Raw genomic sequence first — 25,777 nt, forward strand, 5'->3', positions numbered from 1 at the left:
GAAGAAGAGAGAAAACAAATTCATGTTGCAATAATCTAACAAATTCCAAGTCAAATTCAACAAGGCTTCTTTAAAAATAACAGTAATGCACTCACTGTCAAAAGGATTGACTTTGAGTCTGTAGGAGGTGGCTGCTCTGTGAGGGGCCCATCGGAGGCAGAAGGAGTCATAGCCAACATTGTAGGTGGTCAAGTCTGTCACATTCAGGTACACTAAAGGGAAGCAACATTCTTAGTGTACTTGCAAGACAATGGGTTGTAACATCTGCCAGTCAAAACTGCAATCATGCATTTGAATTGTGCACATAAGTCTGTAATAAATAATAGCATTATTAACTTACATGTGGTGCCTTGGCCAACTAGGGGTTCACTGAAGCCTGTGTTGTACTGTGCCAGCACCTTCAGGTCATAGGTGGTTCCAGGTTTCAGGTTATGCAGTTGGTGGGAGGTCACATCTCCAACAAACACCTCCATTGACTCATCAGAGCCTGAAAGGACACATAAACATTTTAAAAAGTCTCCATGTGTGTGTGCATTAAAAAGAAACTGTATTGGTAAATGTTCCTTGATTAAGTATACCATGTGAAACACACATTCTTTTCTCGCAACTAACACCACTCTATCTCCATAAAGACATGTCCGTACCCTCAGGCTGGTAGATAAGCTTGTATCCGTTAACCCTGGAGGGGGCGGGGTCCCAGGACACCCTGAAGCGGGTGTACCACTCATCAGAAACACGGAGGTTCCTGGGGCCAAGCATACCCACTGTGGGAAACAAGACAGTAAAGCACAGTCAACACAGGCTGGGTTCATTGCAGTGGGATGCAGATGCTCAATATCTCATCATGATATTTAAGTTAAATATCTCACTGTGTGAGGTGCATGATAAATGCAACCACATCAGAAGAATTGGGAAAAAAATAAAAGTCGTCTCAAGGAGCGGAGTGGTATTACAAAATGGAATAGGGTTTCTTTTGTTTGAAGGGCAAAATTAGGCAAGACACTGGCCGGCGCTGCAGGCATGAGATCTCCCTGACTGGAGTACAGCCAGTTCATAATTCCCTGGCAAAGACTCTTGGTGCTTTTGGCCTGTGTGAAAAGTCAAGAATTTCACTTATTCCACTTTTGCTACAATGATTCAGGATCCTAATCAATGGATCAGTCTATTCACATTTTCTGCCGTGTATTCCATAATCTAGAGATTGCATGTGTGTGTGGAGTACTGCATTATATCCTTAATACGTGGTGACCGTATGCTTAATTTCACGTCCTCAAATGCTCCCTGCATCAGGTTAATAGATACACATACAGTGCAGCACAGTGAGGCACACACACCCATGTGGTTGGACGGATTTAACAGTTTATACCTGTGCGTCCATCTCCCTCCAGCTCTCCTCCTGGTCCATCAGCATAGATGGCAGTTACTTTTATATTGTAAGGAGTGTCTGGATCCAGGTTCTGCAGGATCACATTGTTTCTGTTCCCTGGTACTGTAGTCTACAAGACATAAGGCATATCACATTAAGAACCGGATTAATAACAGAGCAAATCAAGAGCATATTAGTAGTAACAAAGATACATTTGTGATTTTATTTTGGATTGATGAGATTTAGTTCATCAAGACCTCAAGACAGTGATTCAAAAACTGGATATTTGTCACTCTAAAAAGACTGAAGAAAGACAATTGATGATGTGGACATATACTTACATATTCCTCGATGGGGTCTCCTGTGGTCTGGGCATAAGTGATGCGGTACTGCATAACAGGACCTTCAGCATGCTCCCAGCTCACAGAGAGAGTTGTGGTGGTGGGGTCATATACACGCATGTTCCTAGGACCACTACGGGGAACTGAGGGAGGAAAGGTAGAGAAAAACGTGTATGTGCTATGGACAACACCTGAGGCTAGTTATTAATTGCTAAAATATTTATACTAGTCCTGCACTCATACTCTAAAAGGTGTGATATGGTCATAGGGATATTTTTCCTACTCAAGCATTGTCTTTAAACACATTGGCCCAGGTTCTTACGTGTTTTGCCACTGTCACTGATAGAGGGTCCTTCGCCATCGCTGTACAAGGCAACCACTCCAACATTGTAGTCGGTGTTTGGGAGCAGCTGCTGCAGCAGGGCTGTGGTGGTGGTCCCTGGTACCACAACCTGCACAGAAACACCAAAACATTTCAGGAGTCAAAATTTTTTGGAGAGTGTCAGTGCAACATGTTGTTTTTTAAACATGGGTGTGTAGACATGACGCAGAGCCCCTGCCCAACACACACACAAAGACCTTTCCCCTCTCTTCTGACAGCTGCTTGTGTTGTACATTCCCTCTAACGCCTCCCTCTTACTCAACAGCCCCTTGCTGTCAGCACTCAGTGAAAGGAAGAGCCAAATATTCCTTTGATGTTCAGAGGAGAGGTGGTAGTGCTAGGGGGGTTTGACAGCCGGCACCACTGTTTAACCCAGGGGCCACCTCCTCCACACTCTCTCTTTGTCTGTGGGTTAGCTGGACACAGTAAGGTCAGTGCTCCTCGAGGGCTCTGGCCTGGTGATAACCTCTGTGAGTGAGCAAGGAAGGGGGAGGGATGAATGCTTGGGTACGAGAATCTCTACATTGAAAGCATGTTGCGTGAAAAAGAGTGTTAGACAAGCAATTGGGAGGGTGAATCTGCTTACATGTAAATGCAACAAAAATGTCCCATTGTCTGTTTTCGCTGATTGCATCATTTTTAGTCTGCTCCCATCTCTCCTGGTCAAAAATGTACTGAAGTGCTTGAGAGTCTCAGTATAAAATAATATTACAGACGACGACTGGTAAAGCTGGTAATTTGTGCTACAAATCTCCATCTGGCTTTAAATTTGATGGTGCTGGCTGAAAAATGCCACATCGCAGCTGACGCACATCATTGGCGTCAGCCACGGAAAAGGCTTGAGACTGCCATAAATGTGCTAATGAATAGGGATAAAGGCAAAGTGCACCTCTCTATCAATAAACTGGAGTATTCCTCACTGTTCAAAGACCATGTTACTCGGGTCGCAGTGAAGAAACCAAAGTCTTGTTGGTGCAGGCTTTCTGGCAGATGCTGGAAAGAGCTAACCATGCAGCGTCAAGTAACATTTCCAAAGTTGTTTGTGGATTCTTTAGGCAGCCCAGAAATCCTTTCCACGTGAAGATGTGGGCACACTGGTGCCAGATGCAACATACCGTGCAGAGAATGGGAGTTGCAATTAACGGATTTCTGCTTTAATGAACACAGTCTTGATTTAAGACTTAAACAGAATTCAACAGGCAGTAACTGCAGTACAAACACACCATTTGGTGACCAGACTGATAGTTTGCTTTAAACATTTCAGGATGAGGCTGTTTCATTCCTAATGACACATGGCATACCGTAAATGCGGGTGAAAAATGGGTTGTTGCTTTGGCCACATGTACTCACACCTCCACCCAGATGTGCTCTGATTCTCCTCGTTCTTAGTCAATTCAGTGTTTGTATGTGTGTGTATGATGTATGATTTTAAGGGAATTAGTGTTGAGATGTTTGCTTGCAAAGTAAAGTAAAATATTTTTATTTAAGGGTGCTATGGTACACCGACTGTAAATGTCTTCTTTTTGTATGCATAAATGCCATGCTACACTTTTTCCCACTTGCTGATGAAAACTCACCGATTCAGAGGGTCTGGTGCCAGTCAGAGGAGCATAGACCACCCGGTACTGCTGGACTGGGCCTGTGGCAGGTTCCCAGCGAACATTCAGAGTGTTTGTTGTAGGGTTGAAAACCTGGATGTTCCTGACTGGGCTACGCTCCACTGCAGAGCCGGGAATGTTGGGTGTTAAGAGGGTAGTTTAAGGCAGAAAGACAGATAAGCAAGTGAAAGGTGAGGGTCAGGGTAAGGTAAAATAAAAAGAGAGTGCAGAGTAGTTAGAAGAGTGATGACAGGATGGTTATACAGAGAGTAAAGTATGATGACAGGGTGAGGTTAGAAGGCAGCAGCATAAGTGGTTTGTATAGATTGGAAGGATAGATGGAGAGAAAGGATGAGATAAGGCAGAGGAGACAAAAACAGACAGCTTGTTTAGGTCAGGTACTTATAAGTGGGGAACGGACAGTAAATTCAATGATAAAACAGACCATTACACATACACAATACCCATAGTACCGCTACACAAATAGGCAGGCACTAATATTTGAAAGTATATTCCTATTCTTATTTGTGTTACAGTATACTTTGGTTTTATCTTAAGCAGCATAATGGAGTAGATTCACTAGTGTCTAAATGACATCTCCTAAATAGTGGTACTGTAATTCTGCCTTTGTCTCAGTTTACAAAACATGGTCTAGACTAGACAGAAAAATCCAATGACTACCTGAGAACATTTCATAAAATGTGAACAATACTGCCCCGCAACTAACAGAGACAAGTTTAAGACATCATTTAACAACACTTCTGTCAACAGGACGCTTCCTGTTAGTGCCCTAAAGGTTAATGAAAAAGATAGATGTATGTGAAGCCCTGTGTGGAGCTTGTCTTCTAAAAGGCAAAGCAGATGTTTAGAGGCTTTGTGCCGCTCTCCATTATAACCTCATAAACGCAGGGGGGAAACACAGTGGGAAAAACACAGTGAGAGAGCTTCCGTACTTTAAAGTTTCACAGACCAAAGCCTGTTGCCTAGAAAGTTGCTTTGAATTTTAAGGCACAATAAACAGTTGAACAATGTTAGCTCAAAGAGTGAGAGCGGCTCCTTCTTTAAATTCAATAAGATGAGAGTAGATTGAAGCACTGCAGTTTGGATTTATGTTAGACACTGATATGATGATATGTCTACAAAGCTAACCAAGTTACAAGGTTTTTTAGCAGTGTGATCTGATATACTGTACAAACTGTAAAGGAGTTTGGTTAACATGTCTAAGATAAAGCCACTGATCATCAAGGACCATTGCTACAGAGAGGAAAACGGGGGTAACAGTAGCAGGCATGGAGGATGACCTTAGCCAAGTTGAGAGCCATAAAACATATAATGCTCTCCATTCATTTCTACCCCATTCTGTTTCTTTTTCCCAAAGGAGAGCCAATTACTCAGTATATCCCTTCCCCCATTCCCCAGCCACACCATTATCCTGACCACTACCCTTCATTCCAACCTATAAATGGACAATATTACGGTAAATAGAGAGGAGACACCATTATAATGTTGCCAACCCGGAGGAATTCCTTCCTACGCAATCACCCCACAAAATGCTGACTCATTCCCAGCAGAGGTTGGTGGTTTAAAACTGTGGGAGAAACTGGAAAATCTGTGTTATCCGAAAAAGTTCAAACTAAGCTGTATACTGTCATTTTATGTTATGTTTTATGTTACATTTTATATGTAAGGTGTGAATTGCATATATTCTGCTCTTGAGAAATGAATGACATTTGATCAGTTTGGCTTGGCTTATAGATTTTAAAAGGCTTTGGAAGATACTATGAAACAAATCAGTTATAACCGGCTGCCTAATTGAAGGTCCCTGACATACAGTAACAGCAAGCCAGCAGCTAAGGCCAGTAAGTTCATTCTGGACAGACATGAATGGATTCCTGGTCTAGTAAAAAAAAAAATCCCATCGCTGTCATGTGGTATGTCATTCTCAGAAGTCTTCCTCAGTCTGCATGGCCTATTCTAAACCCCGAAAGCTGTCTTCCAAGGATTTAATAGCTGCATCTAAACTTCCCTGCAGATCGCCATTGTAACTTGCTCACCTAAGGTGTATATTCCTTTCACCTTTCATGTTCATATAAGAGTAGTGCTTACATGTTTTGCCGTTCTCAGACATGCGTTGTCCCTCTCCAGCAGTGTAGACAGGAACCACAGTCACTGTGTAGACAGTATCAGACTGCAGGTTCTTCAGCACAGTGTTAAATGTGTTGCCTGACACCTGTACCTGAGAGAGGTATAGCAAGACATACATCAGGTTGAGCTCTGGCCAGTGGAGGTGACCTTCTTGTGATTGCAATGAGGAGAACATCTCACTCAGTAATCATTTTGTGGTGATTTTACAGCTTACCATCTCTTCCTCTCCTCCAGCTGCAGGGACATAGAAGATCCTATACTGACGCACGTTGCCCTCAGCAGCTTCCCATAGGACATTCAAGGAGCTGGTAGTAGGGTCAATGACTCGCAGGTTCCTAACACCACCCAAAGGCTCTGGAGATAAAGGTATGATACACTTAACACTTGTCTGTAAGCTCTAATGGTCTGAGAAAATGTACATGAGTAAACTACGTACAACACATACAACATTTAATATACATGTCATTGTTAATATGTGTCATTTGGGAGAAACAAAAGTGGAAGACAACTTACTGGTCTTTCCAAGGCCGTTCAGCTCCCTGCTGACTCCCCGGGCGTAGACCGCCACCACGCTGATGGAGTATTCAGTGTCAGGGGTCAGCTTGGGAAGCAGGACAGTAGACTTCTTCCCTCCAACCTGGGTCTAATTGAGGAGAAGTAAATGTTAACTACCTTGGCTTATATTTTATTACAACAAATAAAAAATATGACTGTTAAATCAGTCACTGATGCTGTCCAATGTTTGCATACCCAGGGTGATCATATTTAATGTTGACATGATGGATTTAATTTCTCAAACAATAGCTGACTAGTTCAGCAGGATAGATATTAACTTGGAAAGTTGTTGCATTTTCTTCAATAATTGACTACAATATATATCTGTCTTGCAATATCTTTAAAAACAACCATTTGCAACTCTAGTATCCGCTGAAGGAAAAGATATTTGATCTGTTTCTAAGATGGGATAAAGAGTTTAACAACTCTCAATGGGTTCCTTAAATTGATGTCAATAACCCGATGGAAAGAATTCTACCTACAAAATATTAGACTGTCAATATATCAGAGGAGGAATGTTTTGAGTGTTTTTGGACATGATTAATACACAGTCCACTGGCCAAGGTAAATTTCTACTCTGATGACTGAAGCAGTCGGATGTCTTATCATAACAGTCATGACTGGTGATGAATTTACTACAGTTCTTTTGGCTTAAGTTATAAGGAGAGAGGACATGGAGCTATGAGAGTGTGTTTGTATATGGATTTAATTATGATACTGTATGTGCCTGTATGTTTACATCTGCTTTACTCTTTTGTGGATTTCTATAATCATTGTAGAGCTCTCTGAAGCTTTCCCAACTAAACGGCTGAATCTTTTATCAGCAAAGAAAAAGAAAACATAACGAAATAGGTTTTTAATCATTTGGCACTGTGATAGCTTTCTTGTACATAAGTGCAGAATGTGCATAAGATATTTCCAAAAACAGTCTTGTTGCCCCAGACAAAATAATGCAACACTCCCTGGGCTATCCTAACAGTGAACCAAGACCACTTGGCCGATGTTTGCTGGTTAGCTTCCAGTTTTCCATCAACCCAACGTGATATCACCCAGGCAATCAGCGCAACTAAATTTCATCAAGTGCTAAAGATGAAAACATTCCAACTTGTGTTAAAAGGGAAACTTATGGTCAACAAGTGATGTAAGTAAAACCAGCTGAGTTAAAGCTGTATTTCTCACAAAACGTCTGACAGGGTAAATTATAAGGAAAGTATAATTTTCTTCAGAGTGACAAATGTTGGATGCCATCTGTGGCGTACTTAAACAGGTAAAAAACAGTGAACTAATAGTTGGGTTTGTGAGCACAAATAGTTTTGTGCAGCACTTTAAACACATCTACTGTATAATATATGACTCCTGTGGCAGAGTACTCTCTCATGACACAAACACTGACCTGGCTGGGCAAGTGCATTCTATTTTCCATTTACACACACACACACGCAACTTGCAGATGGCCAAATAGCACAGAGTGCAAGTGAATCCATCACATCATAGTGCAGATGAATGTTTAATCTCTCAAGTATCTGTTCAGAGTCTCCCCATAGAGCTGTTAAATTATCCGCCCTCAAAATGTGTCATGAACTTTTTACAGTATTTAAATTTTATAGTTCTCTCTTGAAGGTGCAGTGTATAGAATTTAGTGGCATCTAGCGGTTAGGCTGCAACCAACTGAATACCCTTCCCCTCACCCTCCCCTTCCAAGCGTGTAGGTGTGTAACCTATGGTGGCAGCAAAACTCACGAAAAACACAAAAGCCTCTCTCTAGAGCCAGTGTTTGGTTTGTTCGTTCTGGGCTACTGTAGAAACATGGCAGTGCAACATGGCGGCCTCCATAGAGGGGGACCTCCTCCCTATGTAGATATAAAGGATTCATTCTAAGGTAACAAAAACACAACGATTCTTATTTTCATGTGATTATACTCTAATTAAAACATACTTATGAATATTATATTCCATTTCTGCCAAGTCTGTATCACTAGATGCCACTAAATTCTACACACTGGACCTTTAAACAACTCCTCACATCCCATAAATGCCAAGTAGTGAGGAGGGAGTATTTTTACAAAAGTTGGTTGGAACACTTAATAATGATTTCAGGGGTTGTTTCGCAACTTATCAGTGTGGGTATCAGTCTGCATCCTTGTGTATGAGCTTGTGCATAAGCACCATTTAGCCTCCCTTGTAAGTCTTGCTTGTGGAAGCAATGAGAGATGTCTGACAGTAAATTCAAACCAAAAATTAAAATGTCATCCAAAAAGGCTTGACTGCCAAAAATGCATGACCCGTGACACACAGTCTGCAGTGTCGGGAAATGTTGAGAAAAACTAGGAAGGGTTTTGTCCATATCAATGATGCCATTTCCAAACAACAGAATAAGAGGTTTGACTTAGTATGAACTATAATAATGCAATACCAGTGGCAGAGTTCTAGCTATGCACATATATTTCTTGGAGGCAAAGCTGTTCTGGAGGAAAAAATAAATCCACTGATTGAGTTAAAGCTCAAGGAGCCATGAACCACAGTTTGTCTAAGTAATGTTAGCATTAAGAGTAAGGAGTAAGTAGCTAATATTTTAAAGCTTAACTAAACCTTCAGTCTTCAATCAAGTACACCCTGTGTATTGGTGCATATGTTGGTTGGTCTGTTGTGTGACTTACACTCTGGCTCCTGCCTCCAGAGGTTGGGACATAAGTAATTTTGTAGTTCTGGACACGGCCTGGGGGTGGAGTCCACCTGGTGTTCAGACTGGTGGTTGTTTCGTTGAACACAACCAAGTTGGTGGGAGGTGCATTAGGTGCTGGAAAAGGCATATGAAAATTACAGCCATGTCAATATGTATATCCATTACATGTAGTAAGAGAAGTTGCTCCATGGATTTCCTCAAAAATATCTTTTAAAGATGCAGTCCTTGATATACTGGTCAGCTCATGTTAAGATGACTACCTAAGTATGTCAAAGATTTTTTATATTTGACTGAGAGTTACGCATTTGTTATAAAAAATATAGGTTAATTCACTAATTGTGATGTACTTGTTTCAGCTTATGGTAGAACAAAGCAACTGTACTCTGTCACTGATTTTTATCAAGGATTGCAGCTTTAAAGAAGAAAAGACAATCCAACTCAGGGATTTTGTCTTTTCTGAAGCAGGGATGGATTCTCATCAACAGCAATGGATTGATGGGAAGGTGATTAATGGATGAACTGATAAATGCATCAATAAATGCAATGGATGGATAGATGAATGGATGGATGGATGGATGGATGATGGATGGATGGAGGATGGGAAGGCCTTCAAATATAGGGATAAACATCCCTTTGTTGCAGGGCATGCATATTTGAAATCCATCTTCAGCCATTTTGACTAAGAACAAACTCATGAACAGCATTGGGATGAATGGCACAGACAGTGAGACAAACACAGACAAAGACAGACAAACACTCAATATAACTGGCTGTATCAGCTGCAACACAGCATCACTGGAGCAGTGGATAGGTTAAGTGCCTTGCTTGATGATGTAATGATGGTTGACCAATGAACAACAGGGCTGATGATTGGGCAAAAATACAAAACATGCTTTCACCACTTGAAAGAAAAAGCATCCTCTTGCGTTACCACACATATACTTACTTGGACCACCTCTCATGGACACTACAGAGGCAGAAATAGAAAGGTATAATGGGCACACCCTTTACTTAATGTTTCACTCAGCATATTTCCAGAAGGTAAAATCAAAGGGTTAACAATTCGTCTAGCCTTTGGTCAAGATTCTTTCAAGCAACTGAAGCAAAACAGCGTTAACTGAAGTGATAGTTAAGTTGTCATCGCAGAGCTGCTGGGGGTGTTCATCTTACATGTCCTCTCAGTGCCTAGCAGGTCCTCGCTCTCTGATTCATCTGGATAGATTGCAGTCACAGACACATCATAGGGAGTGTCTGGCTCCAGGTTCTCCAGGACGTGGGTTGTCTCATCACTGTTCAGAATGGCCTGATGAGGAAAACACAAACACAGCATATGGGAAGGTGCTTGACAAAAAATTTAGCCAATACAAACCAAAGACAAGCAACATAAGATCCATATTAGAGTGATTATAATTGGATTGGTGCAAAAATCTGTTTTCTAGATGTTCTGTAAGTCTTTTTCAAAGCATTTCTGTAAGAGTCATCAAGAAATACATACATGATTTATTAGAAATGTAAACATCTTGGACAGCTGTTTTTCTCTTACGTATTGGAAGTTTCTGTCTCCACTCTTAGCCCAGCCAATGCGGTACAGAGCCACGTCAGGGGCTCCATGCTCCCAGGTGGCTCTAAAGCTGGTCTGGGTAACCTCTGAGAATCGCAGGTTCTTCGGGGCAGGAACCACACCTACAGAGTAGAAGGAAGGAAGTTAAGACAACCAAACTAATGTCTTTGATCGGTGTGTTCTCTATCTCAGTAAGAATCAAGCAAACGAGGCAAGTGCCATTATCCCAAGTGTCATTATAATGATGATGGATTTTCATTCTTACCAGTGGTTGCTGTTCCCAACATAGGCTGTCCAGGACCCTCATCATAGATCGGAGTAACTGCCAGGCCATACTCAGTCTGTGAGATCAGGTTGTCCAGTTGTCTGTTGGTCACACTTTCTCCCACTTCCAGCTGTAGAACACAATTGAACACAACTGTTAAATATCTTTGCACAAAATCAACACAAATATAAAGAGCTTTCTGAATGAATTTTCACATTTTGCCAAATCTTGCAAAATTTCAATTCTGTTTCCAGAAATACTGGCAACAGCAGATCTGCACACCTAGTAAGACTGGTTGGAAACTTGACCTGAAGGTAAAAAACTGAGGTATACAGAAACAAACAAGACAGACACTCAACAAACATAAAAAGCTACAAAATTTGACCAAACATCTGGAATAGTTATAGGAAATACAATACTGTTTTTATTGCTCGTTATTCCATTTAGTTTTATTAGCTGAACCTCAAGAAACTGAACTTGAGGAATTCATTCTGAATATCCATTAACTTGAAAACACAGTTGCTCTATGTTTGCCTGAGCTTTTGCATTTTCATTTTATTTATAAGTCTCAACAGACACTTTATTTGAACCATAAAGGGACTTTGTCTTGCCATCTATGTTGTGAGTGGCATGCTGTCACTTATTGGGTTCTATCACATGATCCATAAGGTCAGTAAAATATTCTGCTACTTTCTGGGCAGCAGGCTCTTCCTCCCCACGCACTACATTTTTGACAATCGAATCCTCAGCCCATGAGTCACTTTCACATGTGTGTTTCCAACAGAAGAGCTTTTAGGATCACCTCCACCTGGTTTATAGCTAAGGAAGTAGAAAACAGCCGACCACAGAGTTCGCTGCTGTAGGCCAAGAACTCCCAAAAGGGGACATGCAACCATAAAGTATCCATCCAATCCACACCACCATGACCACCCCTTGACCCCTGCAAAACCATGTTCGTATAGTTTCATAATCTTTTCATTGGACTCCAGAACGTTCTCCAATGTCCACACAACCAGCTGCAGTCTCCATTATGTTGTCTAAGCCAATATATTGAGGGATCAGTTAAAAATATCAATATAAATTTGTCACCATCAAATCTAATGGCTCAAACAGACAACAAACTCAATGCAAGTCCATGAGAAACACATAAGAATAGGATTGGTGAAAGTATTGGTTGCTAACATCTTGCATACATGTATTCCATGGTGTATGTAATGCCAGAGAAAGCTAAAGATTGGAACCGAACTCACCTCCCTAGCCTCTCCATCCTCAGGCTTGTAGGTGACAAGGTACTTGCGAACAGGACCAGGAGCAGCATCCCAAATAAGCCTCATGGTGCTGTGGGTGACATCATCAACCCTCAGTTCGCCCGCGGGAGGCCGGGGGACTGAACAAGGGACCAAAGGTTAGTGTTAGTTTCAGAACAAGATTATAGTTAGGCATAAATAAGAAGATGCTGAGTCCACAGTAGTCCCCAGTAGACTTTCTGTCCATAAGGTAGACACACTGCATATTGAGAGACATGGTTGTTCATGTTGTTTATTAACTGACCTCACCTTGGGGCAAACGTGCATGTAGCTTCTAGTCTGATATCATCACTAACACTAAGCTAGATCAGTTTCATGAAATAGGTGCTGCAATATTGAAATAAAATTGTTATTCAGCTACTACATACGTGTAACTCCCTGCTGGGTAAGTGGTTCACTAGCTGACTCTCCATGCAGGGCGAAGAGGGAAAGTGTGTAGGCTGTGTTGGGGAGTAATTTCACCAGCTGGACGTCAGTTGTATCTCCTCCCACTCTGATCTGCAGGGGGACCAGACCAAACAAACAACATACGGTCAGAGGGGAAGCGGATGAAAGGGACTCCTCAGTGACATAGATAGAGACATTTGGATAAGAACAATGGAAAATATATTCCGTTGCAGCGCATCTGCCGAATCCGGTTTTGACCCACTGGGTTTGACACCTCATGAACAAATGATGATGTTCCCTTGGCCAAGTGAGCTCATGGTGCACCCACCCCTTTGTGACTAACAATGTTCCTCTGTATTTTCCCTTTGTCCTTGTCTGCTGAATGATGAGGCAAACACTGGTAGCTTTGTAAAATGTTATTTCACTGTGTGACATCTGTATTTTGTCAAAAACTGCTGATGGTAAGTTGAAGTATTTGGTCACTTCTAGTGTTAAGCAATGTGTGTGTGTGTGCTCGGTCCATATGAGTCCATGCAAGAATGTGCATTTGTGTCCACCCATAAACACATGTGCATGTGGTAATTTATTCCTCGTCCACATCTGTCATGTCCACAGCTGACTGGCTGCATGCCCTTTCATTCACTCACGCTGTGTTCTCAGCATTCTCAGAATGACTCCTACCTCCTGTTCAGCAGTGGGTTGGGTGGCATTGATGGCACTGTAGAGCAGCATGTAGCCTGTAGCACCATCCGCTTCCTCCCATCTCACTCGCATGGTAGTGGTCTGCTCATCATAAATGTACATCCTCCTCACAGCACTCAGGGGCACTGGATAACCAGGCAGTGATGTGAAAGGCAACAGTAATTAAGTGACGCTATAATGATTTCCTACATTTGTGAATGCATATACATACTGGCACACATGTGACACAGACAGAACATCCAAATATACATACATGCTCACAGGGATATGTAGACACACACATTTCTCTTTGCCTGTTTCTTTGATTGCAGAGAGAGCTTCTCAGGCCTTTTTGTGTGCCATTCACACTGCAAACACTCAACGATCAGTGCAGTTTTATATGCGCTTTTATAGATACAATATAATGCTATTAAAACTCTGCTATTGTAGAGAGCGCTAATAAAACAGCAATTAACAGCAACTTAAAAGAAACAAACAAAGAAGTCCAGATTGTGCTTGAACCCCAGTGTAATCATTTAAATTGCCACTGAATTTGCATTCCATTAAGATTTACTTTTGCTATCTCTCTGCAGCCACATATGGTTTTATAAACAAGACAAAGACATATATATTACCTTTTGAATGTTTGATTAATGGAGACCACACAGGAATCACAGTCACTGAGAGCAGTTAATATGCTTTATGCAACTGAGCCAGAAAGATTCATTTATGACGGCTGACTCAAAAGGAAATGCTCTTCATAAAATTAAAGGCTAGAAGTTCATTAGTGCGTGAGAGCCTGCTGAAGTTGAGACTGCTGTCTTCTGACAACCGCATTCATCTTGGTTACCTAATGTGGAACAGTTTCTAAGTATCAGAGAATGCTTCTTTCATTAAACATAATATGGTCAAATTTACGACCAGTGATCAAAGCTAAATCAGCCAATAGTGTTGTGTGTAATCTGTTTGTAATTTGTGCTTAGATGGTTTACATTCCCTCTGGCAATTTGTACCATACATGGATCTTTAAAAGTGGACCTCGGGCCAAGAAGTAAGCCAAAAAAACAGAAAGAGAAGACATACGTGTGGTCTCAGTTCCTTTTAGGGGCTCGCTGCTGTCCTCTCCCACCACTGAGTAGACATTGACCAGGTACTCTGTCAGAGGGTTGAGCTTCTGGAGAACCACTGTGTTCTCAGTACCATCCACCAACACCTAATAACAGAAGGAATAGTTAGAGGAAAGCAGCTAAAGGAATCTTCTCTCAGATTCTTGATTTTTGGGGGGGTTTTTTGCAAAGCCTTCATTGCTGAAGTATTTCACTAGTGAGTCAAAAACCTTTATTGAAACACGTACCAAGGTTGTTTTACCATACATCAATTATCAGTTTAGTGTCAAAACAATATATATATCAAGCTCAGTGTGTTTACAGTACAGAATTGACTTGAGCATTTTGTAAATCTTCCCAATTAAAACCAGAAAACCCTCCGGACAAATCTTGACTTGAGGAAAAGTCAGCATGTGCTTCAATTTCAGATCCATAAACAAAAATAAAACCTTGTCCACTATGTTCACTGTCAAACAAAACCATGGGAGCTGGACAAAAACAAACATATCCTACATGTAATTAGATTCAGACACCAAAATGCATCTATTCCACACATTGTGGAGCCAAGACCCTGCCGGCCAATAGAGCTATCACTCCTGGAGTCAATATTTGCTTTCTACTCCTTTAAACTGAGAGCTGTGTGTTTTTGTTTCCTTGCCCTATGTCAGATCATAATATAATTAGACACCCATACAGCAAGAGGCCAACACAAACAGGAGGCTGGAAATAGAAGTTTGAGTGGAGATTCCCATTAGACTCAGAAACAGTGGGTCAGGATACATTTAAGCCAACATCCACTCAACAACCACACAGGGAGATGTGTTACACTTACTAAAGATGTTAGTGTGATTGAATTATTGACAGTAGAGATGTTTTTGGTGTATGGCAGGTATACCTGTAGTGGGCTCCCAGACACAGTCATGTACTCAACACGGTACTTTTCAACTGGGCCTTCAGGGGCTGTCCATGTGGCTCGGAATGACTGGTGAGTCACCTCTGATGTTATCAGATTAGTGGGTGCATCGGGTGCACCTCCTTTTCAAGCATAAGCATAGAAAGAGAATGAGTATAATATGGTCCATCACAGTGAACATTATACATCATCGTGCAACAGTATGCCTAGTTGTTTCCTTCCTTTATGTTAGACTGGTAATCATTGATTAAGAAGTAACAAAGGTTTTCAAAACCCACCACTGGCGCATTCTAGTAAACTTCATTGTTACTGTTTAATATTCACCATTTTTTTGATAAAAGTTATATTTTATTGGAAAGAGTGGAACAAAAACAACACATGGGAACAAATTAAAACATAGCATGCCTCTGTAGAAACAAGTCCTAACAAAACCAAGTACACAGCACAGTACATATTAAGAATGTAAACTCACAACTTCCCCAAGAACTTCCCCTATAGTATCCAATCAAAGCTCTGGAATTTGATTAAGGAGCAGATGATTTCCTATTCCAGGGAGGTAGTAAGAATATTAGGGGAAGAAAAAAAATAACATATCTGCAATAACTACCAATGGGTTGGCTGGTTCTCTGCTTCTAGTGTTGTCTTCCATGGTGGGCCAGACATGTAACTGCCTGCGATGCTCTACACTATGTTTATACTACTTATTAACTTTGGTAATGGAGCAGTCGGCTTAGACTATACATGGTTATTACTATCATTTTTATTTGTAAAGTAGACATCTGCCTTGCAATCCAGAGCACTCTTCTTCATTGCTTCCTTCACTTTGATCACTCAGTGAAGTACATACTCTGTAAACTCATACACACCTGGTCCCTTCACACTGTTACAGAGGTTGTCAGTAAGATTGTCCACAATGTCCAACAGGAAGGAGAAGTCAGCCACGTTGTACATGTGAATATCATCCGGATCAGTAGCAATGGACCTCAACTCAAACTCATCAGCATTTTTGACACCTTAGGAGCAAGAATGAAGTCAATGGTCATTAGTAGTTTGAGAATTCTATTTCATACAGTGAGTCTGGCAAAGCAATATTTTTTTGAACTGCTCTCTGCTTACCGATGGCATAGAGCTCAATGCCCTGATCACGCAAGTTCTGAGAGTTGCCAATGACATCATCCTGGGACTTGCCGTCAGTGATCAACACACCAATCTTGCGAGCCTTGGGCCGCATCCCAACATTCTCTTTGAAATTGTTCTGGAGGATGTAGTTCAAAGCCAGACCTGCAATGAAGACATGGATGTTCATTTTTCATCCCAAATGCAACCTCCAGTTTTCAAATGACTCTCTGGGGCAAGAAATGATTCCGGCAAGAAATGGCAGAAAAATACACAAGGGTAAAATTTTAGAAACACAATATAAATCATCCTACTGTGTTTTGTGTTTGTACATAAATATATAAATTTAAGTACCAGTCAAGGTGTTTCCTCCTTTGTAGGGCAGGTTAGCCACAGCATCCAGGAGAGAGTCCCGAGTTCTATGTGCGTCCAAGTGCCATTCAGTCTTAGGGTCTCCACTGTACTGAGCAAGACCTGAAGACACCAAAAACCTTTATTAGACTAATGCACAGACACATTTTTTGCTTTTATTAACAATGACCAGTTACTTTAATTGTGCTTATTCTGGCTAGACCCACCAATTTGGACCCTTTCGGGGCCAATGTCAAAGACTCCCACCATACGGGCGATGAAGGCACGAATGGTCTTGAAGTTGAGACGCCCAATACTCCAGGAGCCATCAACCAACAGCACAATGTCAGCCTGTGCTGTGGTCTTACACATCACATCTGAGAGGACAAAAAATGTAATGTCATGATTGGACAAAAGCGAATATGAGATATAGTTCCATGTTCAAATGTCATGTACACAAAAATGGTGTGTAGGGTGAATTATAATGATGTAAGAGCCGAGGTGCTCAAAGAGGTGTGAGAGGTGAAGGAAAGAAAGAGAGAAGGGTTCATGACATAAAACTGAACAAAATTAAATGACATCCAAACAATTTTCCTAAAAATCAACATCTTCATGAGCAAGTGGTACAGTATTACACCATTTCTGCATTTTTGAGGAAGTTTCATCGGTGAACTTTTATTTTCCAGGTGTTATAATTATCGTCTTCTTGTGTTGTGGCATGTCGAGGCAGTATTTCTCTTGGTTGGATCCGTGTGCTAGTCCCAGGGGCAAATCAGTAGAATATGCCTTTAATGGCCCGTGACATATCAAAGGCCTTCAAGGGAGAGATTCCTGTGCCCTTCATAGCAGCAGGGTAATATTCAGATCTTGTTTTCCAACACCTGTGTGATGAGGAGGAATGCATCTGATCCTCGGCACCTAAAAGAGGGCTGCAGATGTGCAACTGGAATAGGCAGATGTTGCACTAACTGCCGCTGTCTGCAACTGAAAACAGGTTACATATTTGATTTACAGACTGGTCATTCCGCCCCCCCCCCTCCAAAAAAAAAAAAACCTCAACCACCTTGACAGACAACCAGTTGTGAAGCTTACAATGAGATACAGAGACAAGGAGAGAGCTAGGGACTAAAACAGGTATATACTGTAGTCAAAAAAATAAATTATAATATATAATGATAAAGGTAAAAGTGGTACAAGAGTGGGGAGCTGTCACTGTATTTGCGTCTGCCTCCTTAATAGCACCGGACCTGCAGCTGAATGGTCAAGCTGACCTTTCAAGTTCCTTCCAGCAAACACAACAGTTTTCCTCTTCTCACACTTGCTGTCTGCTGCACTCTGACTCACGAGGTAGTAAAACATTTTATAACTGCAAACAGATTATACGCTTATGGCTCAAATCTACACTGGCTGTACTTGGATTTAAAATAAAAAGCGGAAGCCCAGTGTGACACCATGAAGAAAGCAAGAAAGGGCAGCAGACAGATGGAATTGCCATTATATCTGTTATTTCGTGAGACAATTAGCTTTGAGGAAAGTCATCTAGAGAAACTTTTTAGCTTTTATGGGGCATGGGTTTAGAGTGTATGTTCCTAAGCAAAAATTTACTGTGTGATACAGACTCCAATGTTTGACTGTTGCTGCCCAGAGACATAACATACTGGAAACACTGCCTTATTGGTGATGAGAGGTGGAATAATGGAATGACTAAAACCATGTCAGCTCTTTGTATATGCTTTTCATTAAACATGCTAATTAGTTTGAACATCCAGAATGTTCCTCTGCTATTCTTACAATATTTTCTCCTACAGTATATGTGGGTTTTATTGTAAAATATAGTAGAATATTGGGTAACTTTACCTGGTGGCGCAAAAGGAGGAGGCTCAGGTGCATCAGAGAGTGTGGTTTTCTCCTCTCCAGCCAATGGCATACTCTCTCCTCCATCAAACATACCAAACACATTCACTGAGTATTTGGTACCAGCTCTGTAGACCAAAAACAAATGATTTTCAGAATTTTTCTACATGATATATTACAGAGTAAAAAGCCAGAAATATATACTACATCAGCCTGAAGACACACCTGAGCTCCTCTAGCACTACAGTGTTGTCATAGGGGCCAACCAGGAGTTCTCCCAGGTCAATTTCATTCTCTACGGGGTGGAAAGTGACTTTGTAACCCTTAACATCACCAGGAGCATGGTCCCAGGTTACACGGAAACTCGTCTTGGTAGGTTCTGAGGTCTGGAGGTTCCTTGGACCTTTGTATGGTGACACTTGAAAGGAGAGAAATGCAAAGATGGACTAAATGGGACAATACTGAATGATGTACATATACTGTTATATTTCTTGAGATGGTTATGGTTGAGTTTTTAATGGATAGTCAAACATAAAAAAAGTACTATTGTGGAGTGGTAAATGATAGACCAACGTACGTGTTGTTCCTTCTCCTTGCCTTGCTTTCCCTTCTCCGGAACGATAGACTGGCAGAACAGTGATGTCGTAGGTGGTGAGGTGAGAAAGACGTCTCAGCACAGTGGAAGTATTCCCACCAGGAACCTTGGCTGCTAGCTGGCGCCCTCCTGACTGTGGTTTATAAGTAACACGGTAGTTGACTACATTTCCAGGTGCCGGTTTCCATGTGACCTTCATGGTCTTCTCCGTCTCGTCAGAGACAACAATTTTTCTGCTAGCGGCTGAAACTGCAAGAAAGAGAAAAAAAGGAATAAAGGTTAAAAGAGGAAAAATGATGAATGTATAGTCTGGTGGAAAATGTAGACTTTGGGCCTTGTTCAGATGAGAATCTGTGCTAAATGTGTGTTTAACTGCCTATGTTTTCAATATACCTTTGGAAATATAAGCAGCATGGCTTTCCTGCTGGTAAGTAAACTAAACAGTAACACGCTTGGCTACCTCGCAGTCTTTCATCCGGATATCTGCTCAGTTTCCACATGCGAATACAAACCCACCAAAATATTTCTGATTTTCAGAAGTATACATTAAACAGGCCTGAATCTACATGATTGATCGTGTTTAGTTGGTGGGTTTGGGAGCCAGGCTTAGGTGCCTCGTGAATTTGAGCAAACCCATAGTTTCTCTTTCATCGTTTTTCCATTGTGTGTCCACAGAGTGTTTCTTATTTTCAGAGCAGGAAGGGCAAGTGTGAATTGTCAGAGGCTTCGAAACGAGCTGAGGAAAATATTTAGAACGTTCTACTTCAGAAGGACTTTTATTAACGGAAAAAAGCAGCGCATCCAAGTTTGCCGTGTGTGGTTCAGCCCAAAGAGACCTGTGATTTCTGTGGAGCACAAGAAAAGCAACAGATAGTGGGTGCAAAGTAAAGGAAGGAATGAGCAAAGTGAACATTTAAGTCTACAAAGCTGCCTCGTGGTTGTGTTTGGTGCATATACCACCTTCCCTGCTTGCCAGAATCAATAAACACTAATGATGGTTGGAAATATTTTTTTTTCCTTTAGCACATTCCATTTGACTGGTGGACAAATTCCCTCCCAATTGATGCGAGTTTCCGCTCAATATGCTTTTCTAATCCAACCATGACTGTAGTCTAACAAGGCTGGTATCTATCTGTCTTGTATCTCCCATGAAACCAGGTGCAGGTGTGCTGTACATTACGTTATCTCTGTACATACATATAACACACATGCACACTCTTTAAGATGTGCACGCAAAGACTATATGTGATTACAAAAGTGTCTCTGTGGCCCTCTAAATGGTGCAAGTGAATGCTATGACGATATCACTCAACTCAAAATAATGGGCTGTAATTGTTGCTGACAGATCCATTTCTACATAACACCAATTGGGACTCACAATGAAAATGTGTTTCCTGGATCATTTTTAAACCTGCGTCACTGACCCAGATATCTCAGTGATGATCTACTAAATTCTATTTCTAACTTAACAAGCGTATGAAATTTTAAGGCTTAAGATGTGTTTATGACAAGAAAGTCTAGACCTGCATTCTTGGCTTTTAACGTGATCATCTTAACAGTTACACACCACACAAAACAGAAAACAGAACAGCTGTCCCTTTGTGGTTATAGTGCTTTTATAGAGTTACATCACACTTACCTAGCTGTACACTTTCTAGGTAACTACGACAAGACATCCAAAAACTCAAAAAACAAAGTACAGAAGTGTGAAACCAGAAGAGAGGAGCCTAAGAAAAAACGAAGAAAAAAAGAAAGAAGGGAATAGATGTTGAAAGAGGGAGAGAAGTGAAGGATAAGGGAGTAAGTCTACGGTAGGAGAGATAAAGCAGCTAAAGTAACTTACTATCTGTGGTTTCCTCTCCAACCAAAGGCTGGCCCTCTCCACGGCCATAAACAGCAAACACTGAGACCTGATAACGTGTCTCTGGGGTTAGACTCTCCAGGACTGTGGTTGTGGTGTCTCCTGGTATAGTCTTTTCTCCAGTCTCATCAGTGTAGAGAGACTTCCACCTGATCCGGTACTGACGAACATTTCCCGGGGCCGCAGTCCAAGACACAGCAAAACTGGTGTCAGTGACGTCTTTGGTCACCAAGTCTCTGGGTGAACCAAGTTCTGTGGAAAAATGAGAAGAAACAGCATTAGAAACAGAGGTAGACGTATTACATCGGCCTGTGCATAACTAAATGGAAACTGAAAATAAGTAGTGCTTCAGATTTACTTTTGTTAACCTAAAGAAATTTCTCTGTTTTTTCTTTGTTTTAATTCTGTCAGGTGCATAATAATAGGACTAAGATGATGGTGTTAGTGCAAAGGTACAAAAATGCCTCAGGGAGCACCAACCCACTGATGGTTTTGTCCAGGTGGTGTTGATATCTAATGCAGATATATGGAGGTTTGAGGAAGTGAGTGAGACAGAGAATGGACAAAATGAACAACCCCGGCGATAAAATCACCAACAATCACTCATCTGTCTCCGCTTTAACCCCTCAGGATCTGCTTGAACAACCCGATTTTCTCCCTTCATAATCAGAGACTGCTGGAAAAATCTCTGCAAAACTAATCACAAATCGCATATCCCCAGCGCCTCTCTCGGCAGCACTTTCCATTGAAACAGAGGAAACATGATCCACAAAAGTGTGTTTGCTACAATTGCAGATGTTGCGCTCTGCCTTTCTCTCCCTCACTCACTTTTCCTGAAAGATGATCATGAAAGGAGAGAGGCACTGAAATACAGTGGAGGGAATTTTGTGGTGGTGTTTCCTGATGAGCAGCCAACACATGCCTGGCTGAGAGGGATGCCCATGATGAGATGGACTATCAACACTTGTGTCTGGCTGTAGCATAGAGGAGCTGTAGCTACCAAAGGAGAATAGGCTGCCACACAAAGTCTCCCACACAAACTCCGGGATCCTGATCCTGATTCAAGCCCCTAAGCCCCTACATGCCAGTGCCTAATGACAATATAATCACAGGCAGAGCAGTGAAGCTGGGTGGTCTTTCAAACCTCATTCATCAAACCTCATCAAACGAGGTTTAATAAAAAAGCCAACTGCAAAGAATGAGATGCAATACAAATCTGCCACAAGTGCAATGCATAATCTTATGGAAATGTTAAGCGACCATACAGCGGAAAAGGCATTCACTGTGTCTATATGTCACCCTGTGACTCCTTCTCAGTATCAAACCATAACGGAGGAACTGGAAACTGATCTGAACAGAAGTAACAGCAACGGCAGTGCCTGCCAAGCACAGCGATCTGCACCTTGAGAGCTGAGGCCAAATATGAAGAATAATGACCACGACCACAAAACTAATGAAGAGTTACAGATTTTGGAAGGCCATGAAAACAGTGAAGGCCACTTATATACACCCGGATCATTACATCAAAAGGTTTGTCTTTGCCAAGCAAACAGGAAAGGATGAACTTGACTGACTTTTCAGGCTGTGTTTTAACCAAGAGCGAAAGGATTGCAAGATAATGACTTCTGCAGGCAGAGGTAAAGCACGCATACATGAAACACATGGTCCACAGACTTAGCAAAAGCTGCATAGAAATGTAGTCAGTTTGAATGTGACATAAACATATATATATACATATGTATATTAATTTCCCATTCATTTAAGTGAATGGGAAAGTGGTCTCAGATTTTGAACCCCATTGTGTATATATATATATATTATATATATATATATATATATGTGTGTGTGTGTGTGTGTGTGTGTGTGTGTGTGTGTGTGTGTGTATATATATATATATATAGTTTATCAATTTCACATTTGGTTAAATAGGGTTATACACATACACATCTGAAGATCAACTAAGAGATTTTCTATAGGGCATGTGCTGACATAACCTTCACATCTGCAGCCAAAGATGTCTGAAGTTTAAATACATGACTGACTGCACTTGTAAAAAACATCAAAATGCCAGCAAGTCAGCAAGTGAGCAAAAATACCCAGGAAGCACTGAAAATTATCTTAATTATTTTACATAGCTCACACCATTAGACCACTGTATATCTTCAGCCTTGGTATTGGATGGTTAAACAACTCAACTAAGTTCAGACTTACTCAGACTTTGCTCTTTCTGTAAGCCCCTCAAAAACCACTCCCTCAAAGTGCCATCTCAGCACTGGCACCCCACTTCAAACTTCCTTTACTTTATTGCTCTTGGTTAACTAAGGAACACATCTGAGCCACAAAGATGAAGCGCCCACTGTTAATGTGCCAAGGTTGCCTGTCTCTTGGCCTTTTACCTCAAAGAACCTTTAGAGTGGTGGAAAAAAACAGCCTGGTAGTGCCACTGACAGAGCCTGACACGCCAAAGGCGTCAGTGTGAGAGGAAGACAAAACAAGATGCGACAATTCCCTCTGGTACATGCAAGAGCTCACACAGTTTGCTGTGTCATGCAAGGAGTTAATTATTTGAGAGATGTCTGCTTCAGGGGCTGAACATATGACCTCTCAAGTTATGGGCTGGGCCTTCTATCCACCAGGCCACCCTGAAGCATTCTAGTTCACATTTTGTGAGTACCCTTTTTTCTACTCATCCTTGTCCTCTTTCTCTGCCTCTGCCTGTCCTTCACTCCACCCTGGAGGATGATGTACAGACAGTTCTCCCCAAGACGAGACAGACAGCTCACACAGCTTTCAAGGAGCTGTTAGGTAACAACTTCCACATGATGAATAAAACTCCCTCTTCTGAAGTAAATAATTTAGCCGTGTTTGTGTAAAAATATCCATATTTAGGGTGTTCATCTAAGCATTTTCTATGACATCTTCCCAATAGTCCCCCTTAGTCATTTCAGGATGTTATAATTCTGTCCTACTCAAGGCTTCTGTATTGGCTACCATCCACCGTTAGCCACAAGGGATGGCTTTGTGTGAGCCACTCTCTTCCAGTTCTCGCCTACATTGACTTGACAGAGAGGGTCACTCAAAGCTAGTGGCACTCAAAACAATGAGATCAGTGTTGAGGCATGCGGACGTCATGACAGCCTAATAGAGTTAGCTAAACAAAGTGCTTTGTCATTGGGCTTTTTCCTGTGGGGGTGTGTGGTTGATGACAGTACAGAATCGACTTGTGGGAACTAACTCTATAATCAAACTAAGCCCTTTGTGCAATGTGGGAACGGCGAAAAAAGGAAACACAGAAACACAGCAAAAATACAATGTCCTTCAAATTCTTGCATTACAACATTTATTATTCCAGTTGTGTATTCAAAGTGGAAATTTTATTTCTATTGGACACAGTATTAGCCGAAGTCTTCACATTCAATCTAGTACACAGGTCCCTGTGGTCTGCAATAAATGTCCAGTACCACACCCAGCACTGGGGACCTCACTACTGCCAGGAGCACAAGGAGGTGACATTAAGAAACAATAACTCTACATTTGCCGTTATGATGAAATGAATACCTTTGATGTGTCCGTGGGCTTAAACTGCTTTTCAAAGAAAGGTCCTTTTCAGGATGAGCTAAGCTTGGACACCATTAAAGACTGCCTCTGCACCGTTTTACACAAAAGTTGAATAAAACACAGTCCCAGTTTTTCAGTACTTCTGCACCAGTAACTAAAACAGTAACTTTAAGCATCCAAAAAAGGAGGAGTGGTCATGACTGAAACTAGCCAAGCCTAACAACTTCTTTCTGCCTTTTAATAGTCAGTTTAACCAAAATAACAATGCAGCTTCTGTGGCATTATCTTTAATCAAATCAAATTATCCCCATTGTAATCTATAGCCCAGTTCAGAGACTACATTCTATCCAATACAGCACAGTCAGGCTAACTCTCCACTGTAATGTAATGCCCAGCGAGGTAAAGTCTTCTGATTTTATATGTAGTTTAAAGTTGAACTGACTAAAATCATTCTCCTCTGAGGGACACAATACCTTGGTTGTTGTTGATTTGCACCCCCAGCAGTAGGACCTCCTACCCCCCTTCTCTCTCAAAACAGATCCCTTTGACTTCCTTTCCTGTGGTGTGACACTCTAAACACAATCTCTCCTTACATTCTGTGTGAAATCAACAGAGGACCTGCCTCCTATTGTGTCTCATGCAGTCTATAAACTACAGAAAAAAGATGCACCAACACAGACTTGTGACATTGCCTTCAGCAAACCAATGAGTAAAATGTGATGATGACTTTTATAAAATGAGCTAAACTGACAGAGCTATGGCCAGCAATCAGCAGCAATTGTTTACAAATAGAATAGTGTAGTATCTGGGGTTTATTATGAAATATTCCCCATATGTCTTATAAACCACTGTAAAACAATAAATCATATGTCCCAGACAGGCCAAGATGTAAAGGTATTACCAGACAGGCATGTGGCTCTCAAAGTCTGTTTCAAGCCATTCCATAACATTTCTAGGTTTACAAGCATCCCCCACCCATTTCCACCTCACTGCCTTCATGGGCGGCAAAGCCACCCTAACCTACAGTCTGTGCCAAAAGAATTACATCAAGTGCCACATTCCTGTCTTTTCCTCTCCAACCACATGCTATATACTCAACCAACCGTGCAAAGTAAAACTCAACTTCCTTAATTCTGATGTTGTTGCCTGTGA

At 41.4% G+C, this 25,777-nt stretch overlaps 1 protein-coding gene across 5 annotated transcripts in view; it reads right to left on the reverse strand.

The window, feature by feature from the left end:
* Positions 1–25,777, reverse strand: part of col12a1a (collagen, type XII, alpha 1a) — a 58,051-nt gene that overhangs the window by 20,071 nt on the left and 12,203 nt on the right. For 3 of the 5 annotated variants that reach the window (XM_042387799.1, XM_042387801.1, XM_042387803.1), the window contains exons 14-41: positions 21,050–21,319; positions 19,189–19,455; positions 18,837–19,029; positions 18,615–18,739; positions 16,985–17,134; positions 16,761–16,880; positions 16,407–16,571; positions 16,157–16,303; positions 15,273–15,412; positions 14,355–14,484; positions 13,272–13,417; positions 12,572–12,701; positions 12,147–12,283; positions 10,897–11,026; positions 10,614–10,753; positions 10,241–10,373; positions 10,017–10,037; positions 9,045–9,184; positions 6,346–6,475; positions 6,047–6,186; positions 5,794–5,923; positions 3,667–3,809; positions 2,030–2,159; positions 1,708–1,850; positions 1,367–1,496; positions 645–764; positions 341–487; positions 96–212 (exon numbers count right to left, since the gene is read on the reverse strand). In XM_042387799.1, the coding sequence (XP_042243733.1) occupies positions 96–212; positions 341–487; positions 645–764; positions 1,367–1,496; positions 1,708–1,850; positions 2,030–2,159; positions 3,667–3,809; positions 5,794–5,923; positions 6,047–6,186; positions 6,346–6,475; positions 9,045–9,184; positions 10,017–10,037; positions 10,241–10,373; positions 10,614–10,753; positions 10,897–11,026; positions 12,147–12,283; positions 12,572–12,701; positions 13,272–13,417; positions 14,355–14,484; positions 15,273–15,412; positions 16,157–16,303; positions 16,407–16,571; positions 16,761–16,880; positions 16,985–17,134; positions 18,615–18,739; positions 18,837–19,029; positions 19,189–19,455; positions 21,050–21,319 (4,014 nt within the window). The remainder of the gene's footprint in view (positions 1–95; positions 213–340; positions 488–644; positions 765–1,366; positions 1,497–1,707; positions 1,851–2,029; positions 2,160–3,666; positions 3,810–5,793; positions 5,924–6,046; positions 6,187–6,345; positions 6,476–9,044; positions 9,185–10,016; positions 10,038–10,240; positions 10,374–10,613; positions 10,754–10,896; positions 11,027–12,146; positions 12,284–12,571; positions 12,702–13,271; positions 13,418–14,354; positions 14,485–15,272; positions 15,413–16,156; positions 16,304–16,406; positions 16,572–16,760; positions 16,881–16,984; positions 17,135–18,614; positions 18,740–18,836; positions 19,030–19,188; positions 19,456–21,049; positions 21,320–25,777) is intronic. The other 2 variants (XM_042387802.1, XM_042387804.1) reach the window with 2 other exon arrangements.

Source organism: Thunnus maccoyii, chromosome 16 (assembly GCF_910596095.1).
Source record: "Thunnus maccoyii chromosome 16, fThuMac1.1, whole genome shotgun sequence".
Taxonomy (NCBI): Eukaryota; Metazoa; Chordata; class Actinopteri; order Scombriformes; family Scombridae; genus Thunnus; species Thunnus maccoyii.